Genomic DNA, 25674 nt, shown 5'->3' with positions numbered 1-25674 from the left:
AGAATGCGCCAATCTGGACTACATGTCCAGAATCCAGGAAAGTACTGCAAGTCTGCCAATGTGGAAACAGAAAGCCTTTCTAGTTGCTAAAGTAATGAAAGAATTATTTTGGACAGACTTTCTAAAACCGTTATAAAATGCTGGCAGTGTATATTCTCCAACTGTGGATCGGCCTGCCTTTATTCTTCATCTCATTGACTTCTGGGAATTTTCTGAGCAAGGTTTCCACTCCACCTGTAAGCAAAGAAGTTGTTCTAAAGCCTTTAAGTGCTTCACACATGTTAGAGAAAAGAGAGCTCCAAGAGCCTCGAACTCCAGCCTCAATACAAATGTTTCGATAAATGACACAAACTAAATTTCGGTCCTACTCTGTTGGAAACATTTCTTTAGTGTTGTCCTGTGGCCTGTACGCCTCAAGTCTGTGTGTTCATGTCTAGCGCCCTGATGCCTGTGGGCACCGGCGCAGTACAAATAAATAAAACTATGGGTCATGTGTGGATGCCCAAGACATTTAAGGGCCCAGCTACACAGCTGCAAGTTCACACCTTTTCTGTGATTGATGAATACAGACTGTTTGCACCCAGTAATCCTGTGACTAGAACATATGTGCAAAATGTGTTTGATGATGGAGGATCTCCATCATATGAGGCCCCATGTGTGTTATGTGCGATATTAAAATGCCTTTTAGTCAAACGTGAGCCCATCCTGTGGCCCAAATACTCATTCTGGGAACACTGCAGTGCCCTTTCAAACTGATAGTCCTGAATTCAAAGCACAGTTCCAATATATTTCACTGAGACCGTACCAAGAAGGGGATTACATGCTTGAACATCAGTATAAATTCCCTCCAGAGCCATATTATACACAACACATGCATGTTGCGGATTCCGTCAGAATACTTTGCAAATATGGCTGAACAAACATGACAAAAAACTGTCCCTCTACGGCCTACTTGGGGTCAACAGGTATGGCAAATCAAATGTATTCACACGTTAGACATGGCATGTAGATTCACACATTTAATGTATTTCTTAAATTATATGCAGTTCCAGACCACTTGCCGTAATATGAACCTGAGTTTCTACCCTGAGAGGGAGAAGGCTAAATGAGTTATGGAGTGCGTCCTGTAGAGAAGCAAAAAACCACAATGGCGCCAAGCAGATTACTTCTGCATCAGGGAGACCTGCGTTATGGGCAGTTCAAGCAAATTAATGTAATGTAATAAAAGAAAAGCAGGACTCAGTGTGGACCCATATAGGGCTTGGAACTCCCAAAACACATCCCGGACACAAGCTATATCCATAGGTAAGCTGTGCCAAGGAATGCTTTCACAGGATCACCCGAGTGAGGTGATACAATCTAATTGGACAGCTATCACGCATTCAGCTACTAGTCTGAGGAGCACCCAAACTGGGCGTCTCAGGAGAGCAGCTACCTGCACCACCTCCACCACTACAGTACAGTGTGAGGTACGACAAGAATCCATAAAAGGTAGAACTTACACTTGTTCACAAACAAGAATACAAATCCTGCAAACTGAAAGTGAGGCAGTACAGCTAGGGTTTCAAGCTGCAGATTCTAATGATCAATCGCTACAGCAGGGATTTTATGCGCTGCGTGATGTCATAACAGATGTTGTGGGTTTGATTCAAAATGACTTCTCTAGGATTAGAAGTGACCAGGAAGCCGCAGGAAGTCTCTGTAGTAACTGATTTTCTGGACACTCAGCAGAGGAATCCCAGATTGGAATGTGAATTCATGGCCAGACCAAATACAGGCACTTAACTAGTCCAAGGTTGCAACACGGCAGGAGATGTCTGCCAGTAAACTAAGCAATAAGAAGGTGGAGCCAAAGAGTGTAGTAGCAGCATCCGCATGCTTGCCAGGCTCCACAAACTGGATTGTGTACGGGGCACTAAACATTCCCATTCAAACACTCATTTCAAGAATTAGATTCTTGTGGTAATGTACATTGGGTGAATGACACGTGGGTCAGAGAAGATTACGTGGTACCGTATTCACATGCATGTGTGTCACCATCTAGGCCTGAAATAACACTGTACTCATTAAGTGAACGCAAAGGTTCTACTCGAAGCTTAGCCAGTGAACTCCTGTGACAGTAACTCTAAATGCACACTGCATGTTGCACCAATTGCGTCATTTTACAGTACAGCTCATAGCCTACAAAATGGTTCATATTTGGTACACTTCAACCAATATTGCTGTCATGTCCCAATATGAATACCAACTGTGACCATTGTAGGTGCACAAGTTAAATGCTGTGGGGTCATTTTGGATCCACCTAGATCATTTCAAATAAAAAAAATTACTCTGGCCTAGTTCCACTTTACAACAACTAGAATACACCAAACTGAATTTATACATAGCAAGGCTGTTAAAAATGCATTCGGAGGTGCGAAGCACTGAGATGCACATCTCCAAGCACAGTTCGCTGTGGTCACAGAATGCATCTCTGCTAGGTTCTGAACATACGAGGGAGGAAGCCATGCACTCTTAGTTCAGTGGGTTCAATACTGGCCTCTCTGTGGTGACAACATCGCCACAAGTGCCCTACAGAAAGGGTTAATTGACTGGGACACAGTCATTAGAGCATGGACTTCAAGTACTTGGTACGGCTGGCTGTTGGTAATACCTGGACTTTGTCTCCCGTTTTGTTGTAGACCCAATCATGAAAAGTTGTAAAAACGAAGGGCCTTGAAGCAACCCGTTTCCGGTACAAAGCAGAGCTTTGCAGGCGCCTTGGAACATTGTTCGCAATTTCATTTTTTCATTGATCAGGAAGAAGTCTACGGTGTCAGTTTGTGACAAAGAAGCACTGGTTGCAAAGGACGTAAAAGTCACAGCCTCACCATCCAGACTTGCGCTGTGGCGCTACAGACTATCCAGAACATGATCTGTGCATAGGGACATTTGCTGAATCAAAAAGGTACTTCCCACAAGTATTCTACAGTGAATTCAGTGAAATTCTACCTGAAACCACGCCTTGTAATGGAAGCATGCCAGAGCAAGAGAAAATGCTCTGAAAACGACCATTGTCAAATGCGTCCAGTAATCCCAAACGGCACAGCCAAGGAGGAAGCTAGACCCTCTGTCTCACAGCCAGACACAAGTCAGCCACAAGATGATCGATGCACACTCGCAAACCCGGACCACCAGGCACCTGGGGAAGCAAGTAATGGATTTCTCTGGTTCTAGGAATATATGGCACAAGGAAATGAGCCCATAACAGTGCACAGCGAGACATGAGCATCCGGTTTTCCTCTCCTGTGTGCTTCTTGACACCTCAGAAAGAGACTCGCTATTAATCCAGAGTTTAGAATACCTGAAATTCTACAAATCGCCCATACAAGCTTCTCAGTCAGGAGTCCAAGAACTGAAGATATATCACATTCTACCTCAAGATGCAAGTTTGAGTGCAAAGCAAACATACGAATTGGATGACCTCCGTGACTATCTATGAGTAACAACGAAACTCACATATTGGTTTATTTTCAAGGACACCGATCCAAGCTAGTGACTGTTTATGCATCTGAAAATGTGCTCAGAATCACAGTCCACAGCGCATTGGGTCAAGAAGCCAGGAGCCAAGCTACGTTGGTTGCTGTTTACTAATGGATACCTTTGTCGTATTTTGAAGCTATTACCAGTAATGATTTTTCAGTTACCCTAAATACCTCACATTGAATCCATGCATTCATTAAAGCATACTCAGCTAGGTCCAGTTGCAATATAATGGACTCATTCTGAATACCTTAATGTTATAGATCAATGAACTCATTCATGCTAATGTTGGCACTTACTATGTGAAATATGATGCAGCCGTTGTTTTTTTTGTATAGCACACATGACATGCTTCTAAACACTCAGCAATTTATCAAGCAACTCAATTTTTGCATGCAGCAGCTATGTGCTAAAATATTAATGCATACAGGCTTTCATTTTTGCCACCAATATAGGCAATCTCTATGTAATTAATAGCTCCCAGTAGGTGTATTCATGACTTTACAGAGCTACAAATCTTTGATCTATGTCAAACTGCCTTGAAGGGGGGGGCATGTAATGAATTATGGACAATGGACAAACGCTAAGACAGTTAAGTCACAGATCAGGCATCTTCACTGATGACGCAGGTAATGGCAACAGCGAGAGACCACTAATGTGCATTGAATACAATGTACACGGTTCCACATAAGCCAAGGGCTAGAGTCAAGAGACAGATGTATATGATATGATATTTTATTTATATCGCGCTCATACACAGGTGTTTCAGAGCGCGACCAGGCGAAGGGAGGAGAAACGGGAGAAACAAAAACAACGATCTTACTAGGCCCAGTGACATTGAGGACGTGCAAATGCATGGGGAAGGGAAAGGGCGGAAGTGCATGGAAGGGGGGAGGAATTGGAACGTGCAGAGCATAGGAGAGAACAAAATAAATAAAAGTCAAATGAATAAATAAAGGTGATAAACAGTGGTAGTGCAGCCAGTAGGTGGCAAAGTTCTAGGTTAGTCAGATAGGGTGTATCTGATAAGTTCAGAAGAAGAGTGGGTGGGTGACTGTATGGGTACAGATACAGACCCCGGCGCAAGGGGTGGCCCGGCGGTAGTGCAGGAGAGTGGCAATGTGAGCAGGTACCTGGACCCGAAGGGCAGAGGATGGCCAGGTACACAGTGCCGAGAGAGAAAGCAGATCAGCAGGGGACAGGCAGGGCAAAGGCAGCAGCGAAGAGGAAGGTCTTGAGGAGCTTCCCAAACAGTAGATGGTTCTCCTCAAGTTTAAAGGTGGCAGGGAAGCAGTTCCAAAAGGGAGGCCCCAGCCGAAGATAGATCTACCCCCAGCTTGTTTCTCTGACAAACGACTGACCCTGAGGAAGTTCGAGGCAGAGGTGCGAAGGGCTAGAGAGGGGAGGTATTTACTGAGCGATAGTTGAAAGTATTTTGGACCCAGGCCCCAGAAAGCCTTGTGGACAATGCAGAGGGTTTTCAATTTAATCCTTGCATCCACTGGGAGCCAATGAAGTGATTTCAGAGCTGAGAGATACGATCCTAGGGCTTGAGGCCAAGGATAAGGCTTGCAGTCCGGTCCTGGAATTGTTGTAAAGGGCAGAGAGTGGAAGAAGGTAGATTTTGAAAGAGGCTGTTCCAGTAGTACAACCTAGATAGAGAGAATCAGAGCTTGGGAGACAGTGAGCTTCTGAGGGAAGGAAAGGAAAGCAAGAGTACCTATAAGGAGGTGCAGTAGGCAGTTTGACTTTTTAGAGACGTCAGATGTGTGCGTAGAAGGAAAGTGTGGAGTCAAAGATGACCCCGAGGTTCTTAGCCTCGCAGGTAGGGGCAGGAGGAGGCCCAAGGGAGGCCGGCTAGAGAATGAAGGGAAAGGATGGATAGGGTGTACCAATGACGAGGATCTCAGTCTTGTTGGCATTTAAACAGATCCTTGGCTGCACACCAATGTTGAATGGCGATTAGGCAGTCAAAGATGAGGGAATGAGAGGAGGTGGCTGAGGAAAGCCTGAAAATGAGTTGGGCGTCATCAGCAAATTTGAGCAGAAAATTGAAATGCAGTAGGCGAGAGTTGCCAGATATTGGTTGAAAAGCCAGGGCGATAGGTTACATCCTTGCTGTAGAGAATATAGTTCCTTGAATGAATAACACACGTGGTGTTAGCAAAAAACAGTGCAGCAGGAGAACTCGAAACCTGGGGGGCTGGGAAGGTACATCCATCGCAGGTCCCCAGAGGTGCAGGCAGGCCCGATTGACAGGAAGCCGTGGTCCCTTTGTATGCAGCAAAACGAGCCCTGAAACGCAGGTTTAAATGAGGAAGTCGAACTGTATGCATTTCTGTGAGACTGAAGGCGTTTGGTATGTTACACCACTCTACCAAACCATAGCTCAGTATAGACCAACATGACAAATTCTATGTTACTCAAGTTGGTATCCTAAATACTTGTACTTGCTTTTTGTTAAAGGTACTGACTGCTGTACTGTTTGGAAAATCCCATACAAGCAATGTATCACGACTTTCATCAATTGGAACCTGCGGGGTATCAGAACTATTCTCTTGGACTCATTATACCCACATGGACTTCAACATTTGTGGAAAAAATGTACTAATTACTGTATTTTCTCATTTACTCCTACAGCCACACCTCCATCTACGGGTTTGCCATAAATGTGGCCGGCGAGCACGCACCAAGCACAAGTACAAACGAGTACTGACTGCTGACCTCTGCGCCACAGTGCAGCCGTGCAGTACTCAGCCATCATTCCCTGCCACTTGCTTTTGCATTGAACAAGGTCATATTGTTCACCTGCATTCTTCCTCCCTTAACCTTGTTAGGCCAACAGCCCACGTTTAAAACTTGCTTGAAATCAACTAGTACCACCTCTGTTACACTTGTCAGCATACCGTCTAACGAGTATGCTGCAGCAAGTCATAACCCATCTACCATGAAATGAGACCTCTTTCACGCCTGGGAAGCGATCGCCTTTCCCCTCACCTGCCTCGTAAAAAACGGCGCTTAGCAAACCAGACATCAGGACGTTCCTATGCCCAAATACCCTCCCGGAATTCCAACGATCGATCGGGCCAAGCAGGCCTGAGGAGAGGAGGCTCTAGTCACTCCTCCCTTGCACAAACATCCTTTAATCGATAGTGAAGCTAACCCACTGCTATCTGATTTAACTTTACAAACCTGTTCCATTGTGAGAGTTCCCTGCAAAGACCCTGAAGATTTTTTTTACACCAGACTTGGAAACTACACCAGTCTCTAAGTTCCAGACCCCAGTCACCATACATGCAGTCGATTCGTCCAGTAACCCGCAATTATATTCCCAACACCCCGCAGTGAATTCTTTTCTACCCCCACCAGCGACTGCAAGGCAGAGTCCTGTTTTCTCTTCACACGGTCTCCCACCCATGCAGTCACGAGACAACTTCACTCCACTCCACTCAGAAGCCTTCCACAAACCAAACTAAGCAATCTGCCGACTGTTCCCGTTTTACCCCAATCCAACTTGCTCCCCTGCGACTCTCTACCTCGCCAGTCTCATTTTCCAACAACTGGTCAAACCGCAACATCTCATCTGCCTCTGTTGAATCTGAATCCTCGATGGTCGCGTCCTTCACCAAACCCAAGCCTCAACCTTCCTTTGGTTTCAACATCGACTTCTGCATTGGAATGGCAAATACAAGCATTTTTACCCTAACTAAGCTATTTGAGATACTTGATCAGAAAGCTGCTGCTCAATCTGTGTCTCTGTGTCCTTACTAGCAAAGTAGGCTGGCTAGCATTAAACTTTCCTGTTCTATTGAATTCTGCTTGTATTGGCAATGAAGCTGCCAACTCAGCAGTTGTCTTACTTTTACCGAAACCTTTGGTGTCACAAACAGAGAGATGAGCCTATAACGATATCCTACTGACGCCCCTAAACAAGCCCCCCACCCCCAACCCCTGAGTCGATTATTGAAGTCAATGACTCTGCTCATCCCACATCAGAATACTTCGACCTGGACCCTACCACAGCCGAGGTAACCAACTCTGAAACTCCATTGTATGTTTTCTGCCCTCATTCCCAAGCAAAAAGCGAAAAAGAAAACCGAATAGAAATCCCACTAGAGATTAGCGATGTGAGTTAACTTCCAACAATAATCAAAGGAATAATAAAAAATAATATGCCCCCTCCTGGAAAAAAAATAAAATAATCTAAAACCAAAGCTTTCATTGCAAAAGTCGCAAAAACAACTTAATCGGCCACCAGTCTTGAGAAGGACAGACCAGAACCCAATGCCCAAAGCAACATTGAAACCAAAAATTTGGTAAGGACAGGTCTCCCTCTCTAGTTGACTGTGGCACCACCACAAGGTAAGCCATCTGAGGATTCTAGCCTTTTAACTCCACCACAGGTGAATGAATGCCTAACTGATAAAGTCGTTGAAATTGATGCAATTTCTAATGATGAACTCATGAATATGTCAGTTCTTTCTAATAACTCATTAGCAGAAACTGTTCACCATAGCCTTCACGCCTAACAACCATCTAGTGACAATACAAAACAAACCTGCGTGAAACTAAACATTGACCCTTCTATGTTTCAAAGCATTGACCAAAAACGCAATGACTTAACTAGAGCTGCTGAATGAACACCCAAGTAGTCATTCTGCCATAAACACCAATGTCATGTCAAGGCCACAGCCTTCTTGTCCTTCACCCTCCAACTCCCCAGCGGCCTGCAAACCCAAAAAATCTGCCCGTCATTCACTAGAACCAGTTTTAATTACAAGATGAAAAGTAAGTGAATCACCATGTTAGAAAGCCTCTACGAAGATCCTTATCCCAATAGGACAACATTACTCATAGTGCTAAACTCAATTTCTGCTTTACAGCATATCAGGTCGGCTAACAGGTATGATATATGATAGGTTATTTATAACGTGCTTAATACCCAGAGGTTTCTAAGCGCGGACCCAGGGATCGAACCGGTGTTGCTCCGTCTTGCTTCCAAGGCGAGCACATTGCCGCTGAGCTATCCTCCCGAGACTACGGGTACGATATCCTACTCCATCCAATCAGGACCTAGAAGTTATTATCCCTTCCCGAATTGTTAAATACCTAATCTGGCAAGAATGGCACGCGTTGCTTCGGAAAAGCTAGCTCCTTGAAGCTCAGAGTCCTCCGCCGCCTATAGAACGTCTTCTGAGCCCAAGGAATCAAAACCAGGGGCATTCAGACACGCAATAAGTCCCCCTCACAAATCAGCAAAACTGCTGTAATTGCAAAAACAACCTGCCACCTCCTCCTCAGACTCGGCCCATATCTGAGCGGGCATAGGTCAATGAGGCCAGGGCCAAATCCCACAATTTTGCTTACCCAATAACATAACAAGGGAACCTTGTTACAACCCTGCTCATTGACCTCCTGGAATATGAGAGATCTCCCCCTCTTGAAAAAAATGCCTCCATCCATGCGACATAACACTCTTCCAAGAAACCTGCAGGACGACCACACCGATCTTAAAATCGCTAACATACCCGCTATTAAAGCGGCAAGAGGCCGCCCTGCGGCAGACCTGCTAATAGTAGCCCGCACAGACTACATACTACACATTGATCATTGGTCATCGCCCAATCCTGGCATCAAATCCGTCAGAATCCACACCACAAATAAGCACCACCCACTCTTTCCAATGTCACTAATATTAACGTTTACTGGAACCCCGCCACAAACAACGAATCCCACTTCCTGGACAAGATTTAAGTTATCTTAGATCTAATCCTACTTGACCATTGCGCCCAAACAACCATCATTGCAGGAGACTTCAATATTAACTGCATCAATTCAGTGGACACCCAATCTAACTCCCAAGCAACAAAATGGACCACACTAATGGAAATTAGAAGATTCACCATGTTAAAATGGCTCCTCTATCAATGACTGTCCCCGTGCTTTCACGTGGTCTAGAAGACGGCGCACCTTGGTGATAGATAATTTGTACATATCAAACGCAAACAGATAGCATCCTTTCAAGTGACTACCTCCACTTACAGTGACCATAATATCCGCGTAATCCCACTGGTCTCCTCACATTCGGCAAACTACCCAATACTATACAACGCTGCTCACACTGAATAATGGCAGAAATAGTCGCGGTGGAACACGCGACTTGTAGCGTCTTTAAGGCTTAAACTAACTGAATGCAACACTGGCTTAAAGGCAAACATTCAAACAACTTAGACGGATTGCATTCAAATGCTAACCCAATCAGTGCAATCATCGGCCAACATTCAAGCATGGACAATTTCAATTTGACCATCAAGGAGTTTAAAAAGGAATTAAGACACGAATTACGGCGTCTCTCCCCCACAACCCATTCATTCAGCAGAAAGATCTTTAATCAAAACTAGATAACAAAATCAAACTCAGTTCTCCTGGCACAAAAACATGATGCTGAGGAAATGCTTAAAGCAATCATATCTAAATCCGCTGGAGACATATGGAGCATAATCAACCACTCACCCGCAAGTGCTCACAAATCTGTCCAATTAAACACCATAAGCGAAACCGCATGGACAAACGCTTCCAAACGCTGGTAAATATTCCAAATGTTCAAGCGTCCCCAACTTCTAAGGTAGCACCAGACCTGACAAAAAATGTTTTGACACTGCACATATCATTATGATAATCAAAAACTATGTCCAGAGCTCCGGGTCCTGATAACCTGACTAACGCCATTTTTAAAGCTCACGCCTAGGCCTGGCACTCTGCACTTGAATAGATATTTTAAAAAAGTAATTCTAAACAGCAAAATTATGACATCGCGCTTTTAAATCTGTTCAATCATTTCCGCGAAAACTAGGCTTCGTACCTGATATATGCAGACGATCTGGTGATACTAGATAGAACGCTGACAGGCATCCAAAGGAAATTAACAGCCCTAAATAAATATGCTGAAGAAAACAACCTTGTAAATAATATTAATAAGTGAAACATACTACCAACATCATCCGAATATACAGGTTTTAAATTCAATTGGAAACTTTCAAAGAAATGTTTATCCCAAATTTACCAATATTAATACCTTGGGGTACACACAAACTCCGACCTCTCAGATCAGCCCTATCGTGCTTGGATGTGACCATTTGCCATACAAGGGAAAGCTTTGCAAACCAATGGGAAATTTTCAATTTTCACGGCAAGAATATTCTACCAACAAAAAGTAGTTCCGATCATCACATACGGAAGCCAGACTAAAGCAACGCCTGAGGCCCCGAGATGGGACTCCATAGAAGGCATCTACTGGAAAAGCATCCTCCCTGTTCCGTCAAACACTCCGATCGCAATTATTAGACTTGAATTACAGTTGACCTCTCTTTTTGCAACCGTAATTTGGTTAATATCAACCTACAAGAAGTGCCTTCTAGCCTCAACCAACACTCAACATCTTCCCGCTTGTTCTTGGCCAATAACGCCAGTGCAATCTGTCAGAAACAAGCAACAATTAAGTACTTTTGAAGAAAGATCTTAAACTAGAGACGTTCAACAATCCGCTCTGGGCTCCCACACAGATAACGTAGTGCACGGGCAGCGTGCCGTTTACGATGGGTGAGTTTACAGTATATGACTCTGCTTTTCCGACGGCCATTAAGACATGTCGCAAAAGGTACCACTAAAGAAAATGATAAAATAACGCTCCACATAACCATAGTTAAAGTGTAAACAAAACCAGATTGATGTTAGGTCACTCTCTAATGCTCCCTTTACTTAATGTTGTCTTTACTCAGTTGGTTTTAACGAGGATGTTTTCGATTGGACTTAAAACGAATGGGCGACCTAAATAGCTACGAGGTGTTACTCGTTTAAACTTCACGAGGTCACTGCAAGGGCTACCTGCTGGTAGTAAAGTTGTGGGGATTACAATTTACAGGACTGTAACGTAGAAATGCGTGCAGGTTGCAGGACGGGACATGGGAAGGAAAAAACGCGTGTCTAGGCATTTAGGAAACAAAGTGACACTAATTGCAGTTGGACGTCAGTACATACCGTGACAAATATATTATTGCAGCCCTGGGCGAAACAAATTAATGAATGTGAAACCGGATTCTTAAAGACACGAAACAGACACAAAACTACAATGCCCGTCATGCAAAGCTATGCTGGCTAAAAAGCGAGGAGTGGCTAAGTTACTCACATGGTACTACATTGCAGTTATTATACCTGAACGCATAAAGGTCCCTGCAAGGAGTGTGGGGGAGACACCCACTTGAACAAGTGGAGAGGTACCCCCGCAGTCAAAGGGCATGGAGCAGCAGAATACCCTGCCCATTACAGGAGTAAAACCGACCCCCTGCAGCATCCCAACACTACTGGGTTGCTCCTGGGACACACAAGAGCAAGAAAATGCCTGATACACCCCACAAACTCCAGCCTTAGACTCACGCCCGATCACATCACTTAAAACAGTTGCATCCTCTCCCGGACACTTCCTGTACTCCAGCCCGGGGTCCAGCTGGGGCCTAGGTCCACCCTCTCTGTGCACCGCTCTATGTCTGCCACGCGCCCTGCTGGTCTAGGCGCCGTCTCGCCGTAGCGACTGTAAGCGCAACGCAGGAGCTCCCCTGCTCGCTTACGAACCTACCGTAAATGGGTCGGAGCCGTCTGTCGTTAGGGTCCTGCACATGGCCCCGTGTCGCCATGTTGAGCAGCGCTCCGCCGCAGTGCGCCTGCGCATAAGGCGACAGCGTTAAAACGTGTAATGTTTGCCGGCTCTGGAGAAGCAGGTGACAGACGTAGGCACGCCCCCAGCTGCCAGGTGCAGACACGCCTACCTAACTTTGACAGATGCAATCGTTTCATACACAGGGCCACCCACCGTTGTCGGTTACAGGCCTCCCACAGGAGCCCAACAATTTAGATGAACTTAGATCCCCTCGCAAAATACAGCTTAGCATTTCCAGTAGGCAACCAACGGTGCCACCGATTCGTTGTTGCAGCTCTCGCGCTCAACAACACACCCTCGCCCCGTAGGCCCCTGCAAAACTGCACCGTGTCTGCTTTACTGCTTCCCGCAGTGGTCCCCGGCACAGCCATGTACAGGACACGCCTCCTCCCTGGGCCTCGATACTGTTGTAGGGTGCAATCCCCGCCTTCCACAGACACATGTATTAATGTATTGTATGTATTGTGCATTGGTAAGGGCCCCAGGGCTTTTAAGTGGGCTAAGACATCGAAGAGGGGTAAGAAATCGAGGAGGGGCCTCATTTGGGGCGTGGCTTGTGGGATGGGCGTGACATAACAAATATGCAAACAGTAAAGTATGCACACAAATATGTTAAATGTTTAAGGTATTTATACCATGAACTGTCACCAACAAAATTGGTCCCCAGGCGCTCAGGTGAATCTAAACAAGAAGGTGGGTGGATTAGGTTAGTGGGTGAAGAGGGAGTAGGAAAGTGAGAGAAGTGATGTGCTGTTGGCAGCTTCAGTTCGGTTTTCACTGTGCACTGAGCTTTGGTGTGAGTATCGGACAGAGCAAGACCTTGTGTGATGTTGGTGTGGTTTATATGTTGTTTGTTAGTTGTTGCGGTGTGGTGAAGTACGTGCGGTTTGCTGGGTGAGAGATGGTTGTGTGGATTTTTGGGTGAGTTAGATTTGCAGAGATTTGTGCTTGGGTTAGTAGGTTATATATCCTAGGCCATTGCACGTCTCGTTCTTTTTAACTGCCCTTCTTGTAGGAAATCTTAATTGCCACTTTCCTTTCTTGTCCATCTGATTGTTGTGAGTGATGGCGCGGCGTGTTCCTAGCTATGTTGTATGTGAACTTGGTGTAATGAGACGGGGTGTGTCTTGTCCCCTCTTTGGTATTGTTGCTGAAGATTATCAGTTCCCTATTCCCTCGGTATCTATTTCTGCCGGTTGTCTGTTGGAGCTTGTGTGTAATTCGGGGTCTGGTGCTGTTGATAGACGTCCTTGTCTTCCGTTCTGGTCTAGCTGGGTATTTAATCTTTAGTTTCGTCCTGTCATAACTATTTATCAATTGGTGAGTTTGGTATGTCATAGGGTGTCCTCCTTAGATTCTGTTTGTAGTTGGCTGCATTGTGGGGTCAGGGATCGGTTTCTTCACACATCATTGTTTCAGCTATGTATATCCCCTGTGGGTGTTCTTCTAGTTATGCTGTGAAGAGCCGGGATTTGAGGAGTTTTCTGAATAGTAGGTGGTTTCTTGTGTTACGTATGTTATTTGGTAGGTCATTCAAGGTTTTTGGTGTGAGGTGAGAGAAAGAAGATCCTCAGAGTTTTCTTTTGTTGTAGGGTTTCGGTTCCAAGCGGATGTCGTTGCTTGATCTGAGCGTCCTTGTTAGGTGATGTAGGCTTAATTTGATGACAGTAAATGTTTTGTTGGCGAATTACAGGAATAGTAGGTTCCTTTTTAGCGCTTGCAAGAGAAAGAAGCATTTCTTGAGTAGAGTGTTTACTTGTGGGTCTAGAGTGAGCTTGTTGTCCATCAGAAAACCCAGGTATTTTACAGTCAACGATGGGGCTGGGGTTGTACCAAGTTCCCTTGGCCAAGGGATGTAGTGATTGATCATTATTTCTGTTTTGCCTGGTTTGAGTTTGAGGTAGTTTGAGTTCATCCAGTTGTATATATCACAAAGGCAGTTCTCTAATGTTGTGTTTTCTTCTCTATTGTCTTGTATTTTGAAGACTATTTGTGTATTGTCAGTATAGTTGTAGCAGGTGAGGCTGTGTCTTTTGATGATTTTGATTAGTTGAGATAGGTAGATGTTGAATAATAACAGGGAGAAGGATGATCTTTGTGGTACTCTGCATGTGGATTCTCTTGGGTTGGATTTGAAAGGTTTCATCCATATGATCTCTGTTCTGTTTGTTAAGAAGGATTTGATCCACAGTAGGGCGGAGTTGATTATTCCCAGTACTTCCAGCCCTGTGATGAAGATGTCATGGTTAACTGTGTCGAAAGCCGCAGAAAGGTCAAGAAGTATCAAGGCAGTACTGTTGTCTGAGCCTGCGTTTGCTTTTAGGTCATCCCATATTGAGAGGAGAGCTGTTTCTGTTCCTCGCATTGGTCTGAAACCTACTTCTGCTTGGTCCAGTAAGCAGTGCTTTTCTACAAATTCTTGGGTTGTTTTGTATATGTACGTTTCGAGCAGTTTGGCTAGATACAGGATGTTAGAGATGGGTCTGTATTTGGAGAGGTCCTCTACATTTCCTGCTGTATCTTTGAGTAGTGGCCTGATGTATGCTGATTTGAAGGATTGTAGCACTTGCCCTGTTGAGATTGAAAGGTTGAGGACATTCATGTGGTATTCTATGGGTGTTCCTTGTTTGAGGATTGATTTGTTTATGTCCGGGGGCAGGGATCTGCAGAAGAACCTATTTTGTTGCTTTGATTTACCAGTTTGACGAAAGTCTCCAATGATAGTTCAGGGAAGCTTCTGTTTGTTCGGGCGTTCCTCGCATGGGTGGGTGGGTTCCGTAGTGTGAGTGCATGGTCTGTTTTGTATGGTTTGTTGGATGGTAATGAGTTTTATTTTTGAAATGGTCTGCTAGGTCATTGCATAGTTCCATCAATGGTATTTGCATGTTGTTGCAACCAGGTGGGTTTTTTTTATTTCATTTATGATTTTAAAGAGTTCTTTTTGGGTGTTTGGTGCTTTGAAGATTCGGTTGTCGTAGTATTTCCTTTTTGCTTTTTGTATTTCCTTTTTGTATGAGCGGATATGTTGTTTGAAATTCAATGTATTTCCGCTATCGTTTTTTAACCTCCATTCTAGTTCCAGTTTTCGTTTTTTTCTTTTCAGGGTGCAGATTAGTGGGGTGAACCATTTTGCTGTTGCTTTTTTGCGTGAAGTGGTGAAAGGTCTTTCTTTGGTGGTTTCGTCGATCATTATGATCCAGTTCTGTAGTACAGCTACTTTTTTGTCCAGGTCAGCTTCTTCCATAGTTGTTGCTTGTGGTTTGCTATGTTGCAGAAGTTCAGTTAGGTTTGAGTTTTTTATGGTTCTCCAATTTCTTTTCATGGTGATCGATGGTTTGTCTTGTTGCTTGTTTATTGGGGTGGTCAGTGTGATTATGAAGGGAATAATGAGGTGGTCACTCCAAAGTATTTGAATTGGTGGTGCCGTGGTAATTCATTTTTTACTGGCGAAGATTGCATCAAGTGTATGCCCTGCTGTGTGGGTTGCTTCTTTGACTAGTTGTTGGAGATTCATTGCTGCTCGTCCGCTGGTTAGAGATTTTTGTATGGTTGTGGTTTCTTCATCGAACCAGATGTTGAAATCGCTGAGTATAATCAAATTATTATGCTCGATGGCTAGGTTGGTGATTGCCTCCGTGAAGGCATCTACAAATGTTGCATCGTAGGTTGGCGGTCAGTATATCAATATGAATTTTAGGTTTGTTTTGTGGTTTACTGATAGGCGTAGGATTAAGGATTTGCATTTATCGATGTTTAATGGGTCTTCCAGTTTGACGACCAGGTGTTCCTTGTAGACGATTGCCAGTCCACCACCTCTTTTGGTTTTCCTGTTTGCTTGGACGCATTTGAAGTTATCAGGCAGGCAGTTGTTGAGGGTGATCTTGTAATTGTCATCTAGCCATGTTTCAGTTACAAATAGAATGTCGATACCTCCGTCACATAGGAGGTCGTAGATTTCAGTGGCATGTTTGGACATTGACCTTGCGTTGATAAGATTGCAGTGGATCTTTTTGTTGTGGTCTTGCTTATTTGTTTTTCCTTGTTTTGGTTTGTGGTTGTTCAGTCGGGGTGCTTCTGTATTGAAGTTGATTGGACGAAGATCAGCGAGGACTGCTTCTTCATTGAAGCGGTCTGCTAGATTGATAGTTGGGTTGTTCAATTGTGGTGTTTCTCTATTGATTCAAATTGGTTGATGATCAGCGAAGGCTGCTTCTTCATTGAATCCATCTGTTAGAGGTTGGGTTGTTGACTACTAGTGCTTTGGCAGACAATATGGTGTGTTGTGGGTATCGGTAGTGTCCTTCTGTTCTTGTGATGTATGAAGTGAGAGGGTTGAAATCTTCCAAAAGTCTTTTCTTCAATACTCCTGTCTTTTTTCTGGTTGTTTTTTTTTTGTGGGCTTGTTTTGAGATGTCAGTTTCCTTGAGGTATCGAGGCTGTGTGGTTGTTGAGAGGTACGGTGTAAGATATAAGGGCTTTTCTCTTACAATGTTTTTTCTGTTGGTAGCGGTATTTGGCGGGGTGTGTTCTGCATTGGCAGCCACTTCTACTGGTGGCAGTTGAATTTGTGTATCCGTATTAGTTGTTCCATGTTCCTGCTTTCTTTGTCGGCGTCCATTTCTGCATCGGGGCATTTTTGGTCCTCAGTGGCTAGAATTGGTCTTGGTGCAGAGTTTACGGTTTGTCGTGTCTTGCGCTTAGAGTGTTGATGTTTCCTCTTATGTTGCTATGCCTGGGTGCAATCGAATGCCGTCTGTCCCTTCCATCAGTTGGTTAGGAGTTCTCCTATAGGAGTACTGTCCGGGGAAAATGGGCATGCTGGGTGTTCCTGGTTGTCGGGCGGTCTAGGACCCAATTACGGTGGATATCTATGGGGTGCCCAGGGAATGATAAGATAGTGGGAGCCTAGGTTTCAATGATGTTCTAATAGGGAGTGGCACACAGTACTTGATGCCTTGAATTGAGAGACCTAGACGACGAAGAGAAGCCCGGGTGTGAGACAGTCGCCGGTAGCGATTAGAGTAGCTAGATTAAAGACACCTTGATAATAGAGGGAGGTCTAGGTTTAAAAGAGGGGCTGGCAGCAGTAGAATACTCAAGTCTGAAGCACCCAGACAACGGGAGAATGTCTGGGCTTCATATATTTGCTGGCAGTATTTAGGACGTCTAAAACTAGGCTCTTGGCGGGTGGGAGAGAGGCCTACACCTCAGACAATAGGGCATGGCACAGGCTAGTATTCACAGTACCATCTCAGGGTGATATCAACAAAACTCTAGGATGCGACACAGGTAAGCAATCACTATCACAGTGTGTAACACTCCAGATATGAGTCAGGCCAATATGAACGTTTCTCTTGCATACAGCGCGGGCTAGCAATCACATTACTATCACAGTGTGTTGCAGGCTGTCATTCACAGTTTGATCACAGTGTGGTCTTATCTAGATATGATTTGAGTCAATACGAACAGTTATCTAGATGTGATGCTGGTTAGCTATCACAATATTATCATATTGTGGTGCAGGCTAACATTCACAGGCCTATCAAAATGTGGAGCTGTCAAGATATGAATCAAGTCAGTATGAACAAGTCCCTAGGGTGCGACGCAGGCTAGCAATCACAGTACTATTACAGTGTGGAGCTTTTTAGATATGAATCAGGTCAGTATGGGCTATTCTCTAGGGTGTGACGCAGGCTAGCAATCACAATACCTGTCACAGTGTGGTGCAGGCTAATATTCACAGTATTATTACAGTGTGGAGTTTTCTAGATAAGAGTCAGGTCAATATGAACAATTCTCTAGGGTGCGACACAGGTTAGCAATCACAATACTATCACAGTCTGGTGCAGGCTAATATTCACAGTACCATTACAGTGTGGCGCAGGCTAATATTTACAGTACTATTACGGTGTGGAACTTTCAAATATGAATCAGTTCAGTATGATCAATTCTCTAGGGTGCGACGCAGACTAGCAATCACAATACTATCACAGTGTGGCGCAGACCAACATTCACAGTACTATTACAGTGTGGGGCAGGCTAATATTCACAGTACCATTACAGTGTGGAGCTTTCTAGATATGAGTCAGGTCAATGGCAACAATTCTCTAAGTTGCAACGCAGGCTAGTGTTAAGGATTTCAATCAGGCACACAGTCGGGTCTCGCTTGGCATGTTATGCACAAATTAAATACTTATTTATTATGTCTATAGATTCAATATTCTGAGTGATATACCACTTATATCACACCCATCTCAAAATACCCCCCATGCCACAGTGGACCAGGAATCAGGCTGATTTATAAAGGTAAATATTTAGTTATTTATTTAATATTCAAATCAAACACACATTTTAATATATATATATGGGACAGCAATCACCAAGTGGTGACAATACAATTCAGAAAATAAGTAAAGCAATTGAATTCCCTTTGAAGCAGCACAGAAGATAAAACACATGGAAAAGACAGTTTTTGCTTGTGAAAAGATAGCTTTTAAGTTAAGATTCCCCCTGCCAAGTTCTTAATTCACAAACGAGCAATTCTACACAGATGTAAGTAAGCAGCAGGTATTCAGGAATGAAAGAACAATGTCTAGAGTTTGAATATAGTCTTCCCTCTCCAAACTGTCATGACCCTTGCCCCTGGTCCTCACCGGCAAGTCAGCCTTCCAGTTAGGGCCAGGTCAAAGGCCTTAAAACCTCATCCAAAACTCTCTTGGAGTCAGTCCTGGCGCCAGGCTCATAACCATCATGAAGACCAACATTAGAATGGTACTATTTACTTGGGACTATTTAACTTGGGGGGGGTTCAGCCAACATAGAGGCACACACATAGCTCAGTTACAAGGAACTGAGCTATGCGGTCTAGTCTTTTGGGTGTGGCAGGCCTGGGACTACTTTACCTGGACTACCTTGGGTGTGGCAGGCCTGGGACTATTTTACCTGGACTACTTTACCTGAGACTATTTAAACCGCACCCAAACAGCAGAACATGCTTTGCATTATTCTACTGCGGGCAGCGTAACGCTCACCGTGTCCAGTTCTCTGATGCCAGCTTACCTGAAACCAAGGACCTGCAGAGAGAGAAACAACACTACGAAACTTACCTGGAACAGTATCCTGTCTTCAATCCATCGGCGACTTCAGTTCCACCTACCTGAAGGTACGAGCTCCATCATCCGGCACCGCATGCATCCTGGAACACCATAACCTGGAAAGAGGAGAAAGAAAGACAGCATTAGTAAGCGTTTACTCACGTTTCCTCCCAAATGAAGAAAGCCACACAATTCTTACCTGGGTAGTCATCTCCTGGTCAGTATAATTGCTGGAACATTAAGGCGCTCGGCGAAGAACATCGCAACCTGCAAGGAGAGAAAAGACACAGGTTAGCAATATAAAAGGCGAAACAGTGCAGCGCATTACTCACTGGACAGCATCGCGCACACCGCGCTTTCGCCCACCGGCCCATGCTCATCTTCAAACTGCATGACATCACCAAAATACCTTTCCATACCTAAAAGGAAAGAAGCAAGACATTATTATTCGAACTAAGAGGAACATAAGAACTGCATATAAAGACTGTAAAGCAGCAAACCTACGGAGTCGCAGCAGCCCTGGATTCCCACGGGGGGGAGGTCTTGCACCAGTGAAGTAACTTGGTCGCTGCTCGCCCCCCACATCTACGCGCCCCTGCCACGAGGAGCAGGACGGAGAATCCACCTTTTACAATATTAAGACCCATCTTTAACCAGAGACCTTACCAAGGGACCAGGAGAGGGTTTGAGAGTGCAAATCATCCAACCAGGGCTGGGTGGCGTTCCCGTGGATACCAGGTGAGCGTAACAGAACGCAAAGCCTCAATAATATTATCCACCTGGGCGTCATGGAGACATCATAGACTGACCAGTTAGTTCAGTTGTTGGGACAATTACGCCCTGAAGTACATTCAGCCAGGCAAGAAACCAATGCTCTTAGGAAGGATTTGATTGCTACTAAGGATCGTATCGACGAAATAAGTAGACAATTGCTCCAATCACAGGCAGGACAGACCCCATTGCCTGGTAACCTTCCGCCAGCACCTGTACCAACTTCTTCCACCAATCCAGTACAAATAACCCTTCCTGGGGCAGTTCCTTTTGCTCCACCTGAACGATTTACAGGGGACCCCAAGAAGTACGCAACATTCATGAACCAGTGTCGTCTTCATTTCCTTTGCAGACCTGGGGTTTTTCCTAACGACCAAGCGTGGGTTGCCTTTGTCTTGTCATATCTGAGCGGCAGTGCTGCGGATTGGTCGGTACCATTGGTAAGTCAGGATAACCCGTTGTTACATGACTTTGGGGGTTTCCAGATGGAAATGGAAAAACTCTTTGCTCATCATACCCAAGGCCAAGCATTAGACAACAAACTTTTGTCACTCCGTCAAGGAAGTCAAGACTTGCTTACATATATAGCAACATTTATCAGACTAGTCGTTGAAGCTGGGTGGCCTGAGGGAAAAAGGACCACACTATTTCATCGGGGTCTACGAGGGGAACTAAAGGATGTCCTTGCTCAAGTGGTTAACCCACCTAAAGACTGTGGAGAATTCATCAACCTTGTGGTGCAATTAGATGACAGATTACAAGACCGAAAAGCAGACCGGATAAGGTTAGACACTCGAGCTGTGTATGTCCGGTCAAAGGATAATGTTCCACGTACATTGGAAAACACGGTAGAACCCATGCAAATCGGAGGTGTACGGCCCCCTTTAACTAAAACTGAAAGAGACAAGAGAAGGCAACAGCAATTATGCTTATATTGCGGAAAATTGGGCGACTTCCTCAAAGAATGTCCAGTGAAACCACCATGGAGAACTGTTGGAGCCACAGAGAAGGAAGATAATAACAAGGAGTCGGAAAACTACCAAGCCCGGTAAGCGTAGAGGTCCGCTTGTTGAGCGAGAAGGATGAGCCACAGACCTCACATTTTGCATTACCAGTAATTTTGATCAATCACCAACAACCGTCTCGGATGCATGCTGTCAAAGCATACATAGACAGTGGAGCAGTTGGGAATTATGTAGACCAAGATCTGGCAGCAGAGATGGGGCTTCCCTTATGCTCTAAATCGACTACTGAAAAAGTTCCTACTGAAAAAGTTCCTACTGTTGATGGGACAGAAATAGCTTCCGGACCAGTAACCCAATGCACAGCAGCATTAACCTAATGTGCCAGGATGGACACCGAGAATCTATTGCATTCGATCTCATCAAAGCTCCTCAGTTTCGACTAATCTTAGGGATGCCATGGTTGGTAGCTCACAACCCTCTAATAGATTGGCGTGCCAAGAAGTTGGCCTTTTCCGATGATTGTGCTTGCACCTCTTATTACCAAGAAAAGGGGAAAACAGACTTATGTACATCTGCTACTCCCAGTACGGCGGCAATTGTACTAGGTGTGACTAGTACTCTACCAAATGAATACCAAAATTTTCAAGACGTGTTCCAGAAAGAACAAGCCAATACTCTACCACCGCACAGGCCCTACGATTGTCAGATCGACCTCATACCTGGTGCGCAAATTCCTTGTGTCTATGCACTTACTGAACCAGAAAACCTCCATTTGAAATCTTATCTTGATCAGTACCTGGCAAATGGATTTATCCGGCCATCTAAATCACCGGCAGCCAGTCCCTTATTCTTCGTACCAAAGAAGCAAGGAGATTTGAGGACTTGCATCTACTATCGCGCATTAAACCAGAGCACAGTAAAAAAACGTTATCCACTGCCCCTTATTACCGAATTATTGGATCAAGTCAAAGACGCCCAAATTTATACCAAACTGGACATTAGGAGGGGCGTACCATCTTGTTCGAGTGAAGAAAGGAGACGAATGGAAAACCGCCTTTTGTACCAAATACGGCTTGTATGAATACCAGGTAATGCCTTTTGGACTTTGCAACGCTCCTGCTGCATTCCAATACTTTATGAATGATGTTTTGCATGAGTTAATCGACGTTTGCGCCCTGGTTTACATTGATGACATCTTAGTGTATTCTGCTACAAAAGAAGACCATGTCAGGCATGTCTGCTACGTCTTTACTAAACTTCGCCAACATAAACTGAATGCTAAACTTAAAAAATGCTCTTTTCATTTCACCGAAGTGGAGTTCCTCGGTTTTATCCTCACACCAAAGGGTGTCACTCACTGGTTGGTAATCCTGGTGATGCAACGGAACCTTGACCCAGGACTTGATTGTAGAGCCCGTAGTCAGACCTAACCAGGGCCTCCTCTCTGTTGGGGGAAAGAAGGCTCTTTTTAGCAATATGTCCCCAGACTGTTTAAGGATACAATCAAGGAGACCGATCACTCAAAAGAGCGGGAACACACACTGCTATAGTTACCAGCTGTAAAAGAATGAAAAGGTATTAATATTAAGAAAGAATAATGATTAACACAGTTAATTCTTAATATAACACTAGTAGTGCCTGTACTGACTACAGCTGATTTTCCCTCTTGGTAACCCAACCCTAAAGACAAGAAGAAATTGGGTTCAGCGAAGGACTCAACTAATATGACAGAGCTAACTCTGAAGGAGAGAGATAACTGAGCTGTTAGCCTCACCGTGTTGATTGGAGCTTAATCTTAGGTTAAGTAGGAAGTCCACAACGGCTGGTGCAAAACAACAAAGAGGAAAATTAGTAGGGGAACTATACCCGACGGCACGCGGATCACTCTAGAGACGGGATGGTGCACGTCCCTGCAGAGTGTTCTTGTGCATGGAGGAGTTGAATTTAAGAGGATGTGGAAGAAGTCAGTTTAATTGGGAAGCAGCCACAACACGATTGACAAGACAAGGTAAGGAAATCACATACTTGCGGTGCGCTTGTTCACGCTGTAGAGTGGAGGAGTTCCAATTCCAAACCAAATAACAGTCCGGGTTCGGTACACGGGCAGAAGACTTGAAGCAAAATCAGCATCCAGGAGGATGGTCCATAGACAGACTGGAAATTTCGATATACGGACAGGAGCAACTGGACACAAGGCGAAGGCAGAAAGAGAAATCCGTACAAGAGGCTGGGGGTTCGGTACACAGGTAGGAAAATCCAAGTTAAGTCGAAGGTGAAGACGGAACTTCAGGAGCAACAAATCACCGGAGTAACTTCAATAGGAAGCATACTCGCATGTTACGTGAAAAGTAATATGCAGTTCAAAGCGAGGCTCCCTGATTCCCATTGGAGAAAAGAACGGAACCAAGGATGATGGGAATTGAAGTCCGTCCACGTCCCAGACCATGAAAGTAACCTCCAACGTTTATGAAACGGTGCCGAAAAGCGCCACATTCGGTGACATAGAAACATGGCACGCCTGGCAGAACGTTGCCGGCCAACATATCGGGTAAGTTTAGTATCACCATGAGCCGCCGGCAGTCTCCTTGGCATAACAAAGGGTATCGGAATGGATAGGCACAAGGTAGATGCCATTCTTAACTGGCCATCACCAACTTAATTTAAAGGAATCCAGAGTATGTTGGGCTTTGCAAACTTCTACTGCCGATTCATCCCAGATTCTTCCCAAATAGTGCATCCAATTACATCACTATTGATAAAAAGTTCCATTGGACCGAAGAAGCAGAGAAGGCCTTTCAAGAACTTAAGAAAAAATGTACTTCTGCTCCAGTTCTACGGCATCCTCGCCCAGACCTCCCTTATATAGTTGAAACAGATGCCTCTAGCATGGCTATGGGAGCTGTTCTCTCACAAAGGGAACCAGGAACTGGCCAGTTACACCCTGTGGCCTTCTGGACATGAGAATTCTCACCTCCCGAACTCAACTATGCTATCACAGACAAAGAACGCTTGGCTATAAAATCAGCTTTCAAGGCATGGCGACACTATCTCCTTGGTGCTAGACATACTGTCACGGTCATAACTGATCATCGAAACCTGCAATACCTAAAAACAGCAAAGGCTCAATCATCCCGTCAACTGCAGTGGGCTCTTTTGTTCACTGAATATGACTATTTGATCACCTACCCTCACACGAGGGGTCAGCAGAGAAAGTTATAGTGACTGACAGAAGTTCCAGCCAGCTACAGCGACGCTGTGGCTGCCTGGCACTTCTGTCCGCTTGCCTGACTTAATGGTGGGCACATCTCCCATTGCGGCTGTGGCGGCGGCAGGATAATGTGTTCCGACAATGCCGGTTCAGCCCCATTTTTTGGAGATGGCCGGGGCCTGGCCCCAACTGGCCCAGCCCACCTAAAGCACTGGGAAGGGCACTTATGCATCAAGAAATTGTGTTTCAAAGCATCCACAGGGCAAAGGGGAGGGAACATGGGAACAAGGGAACAAAGGCAAATAAAATAAACTGATGAAAGGAAAGGGGCGGTCCTACTAGGTCTTGTGAGCATTCAGAATGTGCAAGTGCAGGGAGAGAGAGAAGGAGCAGGGAAAAGGGCAAGTGCTAGGAGTTCCACAGAGGCAAGTGGCAAGGAGTTAGTTGTGTGCAACGGTAAGTGCCTAGCAGATATCGCTTGGTACAGAGTGATTAACTGCCAATAACTAGTGCAGGCCAGTGGGCAGGGGTGGACTGGCAACCTAAAGAGGCCCTGGAAATATTTTCTAAGAGGCTCCATATTACACATTTTCAAAAGGGGCCCAGAGTACAGAGGCCTACTGGAAAGCTCCAGAGTTCCCTATAGGGCAGACCACCCCTACCAGTGGGTGCCCGAAGGCAAGTGCTGGGATGGGGTGGAAGGCCAGAACCCAGAGGACACATAAGGTCCCAGGCCACCAATCTCAGCGACTGTGGAGTATTAGCACGGGAGTGAGAGGGGGAAGGAGGATGTGAAGAGGAAAGTTTTGAGAAACTTCCAGAATTTGTGGAGATCTGGCTCAAGATGGAGAGGAAGGAAGGGGAAGGCTGTTCCAGCGGACGGAGCCAGCAGAGGAGAGACATCTGCCACCATCTCACTGCTTAGAAAAGCACCTGACATGCAGAGAGTGGGAGCCAGAGGAGTGTAAAGATCTGTAAAGAAATTATTTGATGAGAGCAAGTTGTAGATATATTGGTCCTGGCCCCAGACAGCCTTATGGATGATGCAGAGGGATTTCAATTTGATGCTTGCAGCAACAGGGAACCAGTGGAGGGATTTTAGGGCTGGAGAGATACGGTCTCGCATCGCAATTCTGGACATGCTGGAGTGGTCGGAGAGAGTAAGAGGGTGGATTAAGGAATAGGCTGTTGCAGTAGTCCAGCCTAGAGAGTACCAGAGCTCTAGAGACATTGGGTTTCTGGGGAAAAGTGAGGAAAGGAAGGATACCTCTGAGAATGAGTTGAACGTGGGCCCTCTTGGCAATGTCCAAGATGTGAGGGAGGAAAGAGAGAGAGGAGTCAAAGATTACTCCAAGGTTTCTGGCTTCAGATGCAGGAGAAGGAGGAGAGCCCATAGAGGTC

The 25674-nt window shown here is 45.1% G+C and overlaps 1 protein-coding gene across 1 annotated transcript in view; it reads right to left on the bottom strand.

Annotated features, from left to right (window-relative positions):
* Positions 1-12296, bottom strand: part of NAA25 (N-alpha-acetyltransferase 25, NatB auxiliary subunit) — a 1586429-nt gene extending 1574133 nt beyond the window's left edge. Inside the window, exon 1 of the mRNA XM_069619501.1 lies at positions 12155-12296. Within this exon, the coding sequence (XP_069475602.1) occupies positions 12155-12212 (58 nt within the window). The 5' untranslated portion in view covers positions 12213-12296. The remainder of the gene's footprint in view (positions 1-12154) is intronic.
* Positions 12297-25674: the final 13378 nt, after the last annotated feature.

This window comes from Ambystoma mexicanum, chromosome 10 (genome assembly GCF_040938575.1).
Source record: "Ambystoma mexicanum isolate Mex_15411 chromosome 10, UKY_AmexF1_1, whole genome shotgun sequence".
In the NCBI taxonomy this organism is placed as follows: domain Eukaryota; kingdom Metazoa; phylum Chordata; class Amphibia; order Caudata; family Ambystomatidae; genus Ambystoma; species Ambystoma mexicanum.
Note: the sequence above shows the minus strand (reverse complement) of the source record. Positions and strands in the feature narration are given on the sequence as shown.